At 49.0% G+C, this 7,618-nt stretch overlaps 1 protein-coding gene across 1 annotated transcript; it reads left to right on the top strand.

Annotated features, from left to right (window-relative positions):
* Window positions 1–968: 968 nt before the first annotated feature.
* LOC124663097 (transcription repressor OFP1-like) lies at window positions 969–4,069 on the top strand (the record flags this gene model as incomplete). Its single annotated transcript, XM_047200842.1, has 2 exons — window positions 969–1,072; window positions 3,223–4,069. Coding segments are annotated over 2 exons (951 nt in total), but the record flags the coding sequence as incomplete, so codon positions are not given.
* Window positions 4,070–7,618: the final 3,549 nt, after the last annotated feature.

Here is a 7,618-nt window from a genome sequence, read left to right as displayed (position 1 = left end):
ATATGCTTGCAAAACATTAGACGACATTCCACCGAGAGGGCCCAGAGTATATCTATCCGTCATCGGGATGGACAAATCCCACTATTGATCCATATGCCTCAACTCATACTTTCCGGATACTTAATCCCACCTTTATAACCACCCATTTATGCAGTGGCGTTTGATGTAATCAAAGTACCTTTCCGGTATAAGTGATTTACATGATCTCATGGTCAAAAGGACTAGGTAACTATGTATCGAAAGCTTATAGCAAATAACTTAATGACGTGATCTTATGCTACGCTTAATTGGGTGTGTCCATTACATCATTCATATAATGATATAACCTTGTTATTAATAACATCCAATGTTCATGATTATGAAACTAATCATCTATTAATCAACAAGCTAGTTAAGAGGCTTACTAGAGACTCATTGTTGTTTACATAACACACATGTATCAATGTTTCGGTTAATACAATTATAGCATGGTATATAAACTTTTATCATAAACATAAAGATATATAATAACCACTTTTATTATTGCCTCTTGGGCATATCTCCAACAGCCCCGACCTGTCGGCGACAAAGGCCTGGTTTCTATGGCAATACTCTCGTCTTCCCGATATACGGCGCGCGCGCGTTTCCGGCAAAATTTGTAATTCTACGACAATACCCTCATCGAACGAAAGCTTTGAACAAACTAAGTGGTGCAACATAGACAAATTGCATATAAACCTTCGAATAAACATAAAAATTACATATAAAAACTTTAAAACAAACTTAAACTACTTCTTTTTCCTAGATGGCCCCGCCTCATCGTCCTGGCAGCGACGCTTCCCGCTCGAGACCTCCTCCGAAGAGCCGGTGTCCTTCTCGTCGTCGGAGGAGTTGAGTCCTCCTCGTCGCTCGCCGGGGCCGCCGGGGCCGCCGCGTCCTCAACCTCTTCCTCCTCCTCAGCCTCCTCCTCCTCCTCCTCATCACCCTCTTCCTCGGCCTGCTCCTCGGCCTCTTCGTCCTCGTCATTGTCGTCATCCCATTCCTCCTCGCTGGACGGCGGCGGTGAATCGTCGCTGCTGGACGATGCAGCTCGGTCCCTCCAATGGCGCCATCTAGGCGGTTTCCCCTCGCTGTCGGTGTCCGACGGCCAAGAGAGATCGCTCATGGTTAGGATGGTGAGAGGAGAGAAGAGATGAATGGCGTCAGCCGTCGGAAACCGTATATGTAGGCCTACCGACGAAGAGAGTGGCGGTTGCTCTCCCGCGAAGTTCGTGCGGGGGCGGTTCGCGCATCGAGGCCACTTCGCCCGTTCCCGGCGAGGCGTTTGGGCTCCCCAGACCACTTCGCGGACCATTACGGCGGTTCGATGCGTCGACGGCACTCTACGACAGTTCCCCTTCCCGACGACTGCACCGTCACTATGCACGCGGTGGGTGAGCGTCAGCAGGCGACCATGAACTCGCCGCTGGGAAAATGGGCCTCCCCAGACTAAAAAATACATTCATCCGACACTAAATAGCGCCGGATTTGGGCTTGGAAAGCCCTAACCCTTGGAGATGCTCTAATCTTCAAAGGCTATCAACATTTGGGTAAACCAAAAAGTCATGGAGCGCTGCGTACTATATTACCGTGTCGTCTGAAAGACTGCACTACAGTAGTGCCAGCGGTACCCGGTGTGCACGAATGGAACCTGGGTGCGGGTGCACCCAGTTTTCCAAAAAATGAAAAAACGGTATTTCAAAGTTTCAAAAAAATATGTAGTAAATTTTTGCATGTAGATATTATGTTGATACGCGTTTTCACAAAAAATATTATTGTATGTGGCCTACACAAAAATGACAAAATGCCCAAATGACAATAGTGAATAGGAATTTGTACTATTCACAGGATCCGAAATTTGCATTTTGTCATTTTTGTGTAGGCCACATACAATGGTATTTTTTCGTGAAAACGCACACGGGTAAGTATCAACATAGTGTGAACATGCAAAAATTTACTTTACATTTTTTTAAAACTTTTAAATAGCATTGTTTTGAATATTTCATAACTGGGTGCGCGCGTACCCAGGTTCCGTTTGGCATTTTCGCAGCGGTGCCTTCCTTTTTAATCTGCGAAGGCCACGACAAACATGCCGTACTGAAAAATCAGCCTAAAAATTAGCATCAATCACGCAAATCAATCAGCCAATACGCATGGTACATGCATGCAAAAGTGCACGACCTAAAGCTCTGCATACTCTGAAGTCTGAGCTTTCAAACATCATTTTTTTCAAAGTTCCAATGCGTGCAGGATAGCTAGGGTTGAAAACGGAACGGAAACGGACGGAAATATGTCTTATCGTTTTTGTTTCCCCTATCTTAACGGAATCGAAAACGAAATCGGAAACCCCGGAATCGAATATGGAAACGAAAATCACCGGAAATGAATATGGAGCGGATACGGGACGGATACGTTACGAAAATGAATATTTGTCATAATAAAATAGCGGGCATATTACCTTGGTATGTATACCGAAAAACACATATAACGAAGTAGACAATAAGACTAGGAATATCATTCAACTTCAACAAGTGGCAATTCAACATAAAATACTACATAACAGACATAGTGTAACACTTAGACAAACGCAAGTTCACATAAATATTTTTACGTCGACACTAACACTGTTTGCGAGCAGTCGCTTGGCCGCCTGATCGCTCGTCTTGTAGGAAGAAGTCGCGATCGCTGCGATCGCTTGGGAGTTGGGACTAGGTATTGTGGAATCGTCTCAAACAGAGAGGAATCACCGGGACTGTAGGCGGCTGTCTATAATTAGTAGGTGGCCTGCAGGCCTAGTTTCATGTGTAAATATAGGCCTACCAAGAACATGGACCTCTCTAGGTTACATTTGCGGAAACTTTTCATATTTATTTATCCGGAATTTCCTTTGCCGTTTTCGTTTCCGTCGGAAACAGCTCCCTCGTTTTCATTTCCATTTCCTTTTATGATTCTTCCGTTTTCTTTCGTTTTCCGCAAAATGCCATTTCCTTTTCCCTTTTTTGCTCTCCATTTCCTTTTTCTTCGAAAACGGACGGAAAGTTTCCCTTTCATTTTCAACCCTAAGGATAGCACGGCGATACCGTAGCTTGGCCGCCAAAAACTTGCTTTAAATACTGAGAAACCGGCTCTGCTCTCCTCACACTCACTCGCACACTGAGAGACCAGCACATAGCCATGAGGTGGTGGGGAAGAAATAAACGGCAGCAGCCGCAGGATCAAGCGGAAGAAGACAGCAAGGTCGGCAAGGGCAAGCCGGGCTTCTCGCCTCTCCAAGCTCACGGCTAAGAGCAATGTCGCCGCCTCCTCTAGGCCCAAGGCCAAGAGCGTCGCCGGTGGCTTCCTGTCTTGCTTCCACGAGCGCCCGACCCCGAGCTCTGCTTCGCAGAGTAGCCCGACAGATGCCTCATCACCCGCTGCCGCGGCCTCCGACATCGCCCCGCGTCGCCTCTCGGTCGGCAACGACGACGCCGAGGCTGCGGCAGCGGTCGCGCGGCAGCTATACCGCCGACGCCACTACTCGGTCGGCGGCGATCGCGACCTCCCGCCGCTCAGACACCTCACCCTGTTCTCCCGATCCTCCTCCCCGCCGGTGCGTGCGCCAGCGACCCCTCGAACCACCGGGTCGACGCCAATGCCGTCGTCGCCACCGTCCGACACGGACGACGAGAAGCGGCCGCGGAGCCGCCAGCGCCGTTGCCGAGGAAGCCGGCGGCGGTCCTTCACCGGAGGGACACCGCGCGCGAGGCTGGCGGCGGTGCGCGTCCGGTCGCCACGCTGCGCCGCGGCGGCCGTGTCGGGGCTGGAGAGGTTCGCGGTGGTGCGGCGGACGAGCGACCCACAGCGGGAGTTCCGCGACTCCATGGTGGAGATGATCGCCAGCAGGCGTATTGGGCGGCCGGAGGAGCTGGAGACGCTCCTCGCGTGCTACCTCTCGCTAAACGCCGACGAGCACCACGACTGCATCGTTAAGGTGTTCCGCCAGGTCTGGTTCGACCTCAAGCTCAACCCTGCCCGCGTCGCCGCCGCCGCCGCCGCCGCCGGACGGCTTTAATTCCGTGTAACATGTGCCGCTGGTTCATAATTGGCACTTGGCATAGTACGGTGATATTTGTTACCAGTTGCTTGTTTCCTTCCGTAAAACGCGCCTGCTCTGCTCACTGTCCGCTGGGGAACAACATTATCGGAAGAATGCGGATGCATTCACCGAGTTATCCCGATCTAACCAAGTTTCACAAAAAACATCCTGAAAATTTAAATTTCAGAAATATTACGCTGTCCTTCACCTGTTTAACGATATAAGAAGGAATAGTTCATGCCTCGACGATAATCTGTATGATTTATATGGCAGCTTTGAGGCCTGTGGCTGACTATGTTTACTCACGCATTGCTAGTTTGGAGAGAATTAAAACAACTTACATGATACTACTAGACTCTCGCTACATGTATGTGAACCGGTACATCTCTAGAGAGGCGATTAGGGTTCCCGGCCGCCTCCCGTCGACGCCGCTGACCTGCCCCAGTTCTGTGGCCTTCGGGCCATGGAGGCGGGGTGGATCTTGGTCCCCGTCGGCGGAAGGGCTACATTATTCGGTTTCAGGGTTAAGGTTTGGTGTGGCGGCGTTTAGGTGGTGGTGGCGGCGTCTTCTTCAATAAAGTCTTCCTAGCTTGAGCACCATGTCGACGGCTGCGTCAAGAAGTTTGTGGAAGTGACGTGGTTCTCGAGGACTTCTTCTAGCTGACGGGATCTCCGGATCTCTATGGAGCTTCATCGGCGTTTATTATTTCTTCGTCTTGAGGACGAATGTGGTCTTCTTGATTCGTTCGGTGACTTTCCGTCCGCAACCAACAATGTCAGGCCGAGTCACGGAGTAGCGGTAGCAGCGGTGCACCGTAACACGGTCTGAAGATTGAAGACGAATGGCATCTCAAGAATTTTATTGTAATTTTCATTTTTTTGTGGTACTTTGTAATGTTCGATGTTTCTCTTAATGTTAGGGTTTTGTTCGCAAAAACACTTATATGGTGTAATCTTCTACTCTCACTATTGAGTAAGAATAGTAGTTGTTCGCACCTCCTCCTCTGTCGGTTGCCTAGCCACGCCGCGAGTCAAATTTTGTGAATCGAACTCGAAATCAGAAACCGGTTTTGGTGGTAGGAGCACCAAGTTAGTGTGTACGTGTCAGCGGTTCGGTCGGTGCCTCTCTTCCCGGGCTACACACATGAGACGAGAGACTGAACAAATATGGATTGTATTTACATGTCTCTCATGACCAAGTTTTTTTTTGTTACCCTGCTCTCTAGTATTCCACATTCCGGCCATGATAGTCGCGAGAACAGGCCTCCGAAACTTCATTCGTTGAGATCCTGCGCTGAGAGATGGGCGATAAGGTTTTTTGGGAACATCTCGATTCCAGTTCTCCTTTCCCTCTGAGTTCTTCATCGTTGGTCGTGCGTCTTCTTCCTCTATGAATCCGGCAACATCGGCATCATCGTGGTGACCGTCATGGTCAACGCGTATGTGCTGATCTCGTCTCTCTCTATGCAGTAGTAGTTGCTCTATTTGCAGATCTGGTTGATGTGCCTCATTGGTTACATGTGACTAGATTTGCTAGTGCATATGTAGTGTTGACTCTAGTAACTAAATCTATACCTAATAATAAAGGAGCTAAGGTTTCTGTCAAAAAGTTTCGTCAACGCTTTTTTTCGGACCGTTTTGCCCTCCCACCAAATCACATAATACTGCTGGGTGCCATTGTACCGGTTCAAGTTTTATTCCTTCCGACCTTTGCTCCCGAACGATCCCCTCCCGTCATCCCGATGCTGCCGGCTTCGATGGAACCTATCGCGCTCGCAGCTTGCCCATTACTCCCTCTATCTCAAGGAATAGGGCGTAAATTTTTTGGCACGATTATTAAGAAAGACATTAAGCTCTCCACGGTTTCCTTCTTTGCCCTTGCATGCACGCCCACTTGCTCCTTAATTCTCTCCCGTATTAACTTCCTAGCACCGGGAGTCTCCTTATTTCTCTCCGCATGCACATACATAGCCAGTAAAAACGCGTCAATAACTGCTCCTCTGCTGACTTTTTGGCCTAACGCCCCGCATGCGCCATGGAAGCCAATAATAGCCACACAACTTACTTCTCCACTTCCGATATTTAAGGGGTAGTTTTGGAAAAATCGTGTAAACCTCACCCTGCGCCTTATCGCATGGAGAAATTTTGAAAAATTATTTACGCCCTATTCCTTGGGATAGAGGGAGTACAGATGTATTCTTGGGCCAGCCCAGTCGAACGGCTCGCACCAGTGAAGGTCGCGCGGCAAGAAAACCCAGCGCCTGGAGCGATTCCACGAGAGGAAACATGTTTTAGTCCCACCCTGCTTGTTTACATCGAGATTCTCCTGTTTAAATACGCTCCAAAGCTGCCTATCAGCAAGCCAAGTTGGGAATACTCAACAGCATCGTTACTAGGTTAATCTCTGAATGCTATGTGAGCCCAAAAAAAAAAACGGAAGGGATTGTGCTAGGGCTTGCCGGCGAAGACGATCGCTTCTGCGGGAATCTGGAGACGGATCGATACTTGAGACGAATTAAGATAAGAGGACGCCGGACGCCGGACGCGCCTAACACGGACCATTGATTGGTACCCACCGTCGTCATCCATGCTAAGATGGAAAGGGAAGGAAGGAAAAAATTCTGAATCTGAGAAGAATCAGAGCCAAATCAAAGCTGCCGACCGTCCAGCGAGAAGGCCGCGCCAGTGAGAGGAGCACCGGGCGTGGCACTCCATCCGGTGCGACGCGCTGCTCTGATTGTTGGCCGGCCGCGGGTCTCCCGGGGGTGTGCGCGAAGGTCCACGCGGAAATTGAAGCCAGCGGACGGTCAGAGAGAGAACTGTGACTCTGTGAGATGGGAGCGAGAGCGGCTCCTAGCTCTACGAGGAGAGACGAGCGAGGCACAGGGGTTCAGGTAGGTTTCGGAAGGGGAGATCTCTACAGCCACACGTTTCATCATGGAAGTTTATTTTTTTCTCCTCATACATGTCAGGCTGATGTTTCTCCTTTGGCAGGTGATTGCCTGATTGGTATGCTATATCGTGTAGTCTCCATTTATTTCTGTTTCTTATGATTTTTATTGGTTCACAAGTGTGATGCTGTTCTTTTGATACTTGAAAAAAAATTGTATTGGATTTGAAAAAATATTACAATCTTACACGGATCCAAGGAATTCTCTAGCAAAGTGAGATGTGATATGTTACTAGACCAAGGTGACAGTGATATCTGAAATTTAATTTTGGCGCCAACTCTTCCTGGCTCGTGAGCTTGGGTAGAGGTCCTGTGAGACGTGGATGGCTTGAGATTGCTTCGACCCGAGCAGACTACCACACTTTCACAAAGCAGAGTTTGCGGAAGTTGTTGGCGACTTAAGACACTAAAATTAGTTGTTGATGTTTCTTCAGGTCGGGTGGTTGCTGGGCCAAAAATGAAAAAAATGGAGCCGGCGGGATAGAAAGCTGACAAAAGGAAATGCTTCGGTTGGTTGCCGGCTAGGTCCGGCCAATATCTGGGATGCTCTCTCACACGCACGCTAACAAGCCTAT

This window comes from Lolium rigidum, chromosome 6, assembly GCF_022539505.1.
Source record: "Lolium rigidum isolate FL_2022 chromosome 6, APGP_CSIRO_Lrig_0.1, whole genome shotgun sequence".
In the NCBI taxonomy this organism is placed as follows: domain Eukaryota; kingdom Viridiplantae; phylum Streptophyta; class Magnoliopsida; order Poales; family Poaceae; genus Lolium; species Lolium rigidum.
Note: the sequence above shows the minus strand (reverse complement) of the source record. Positions and strands in the feature narration are given on the sequence as shown.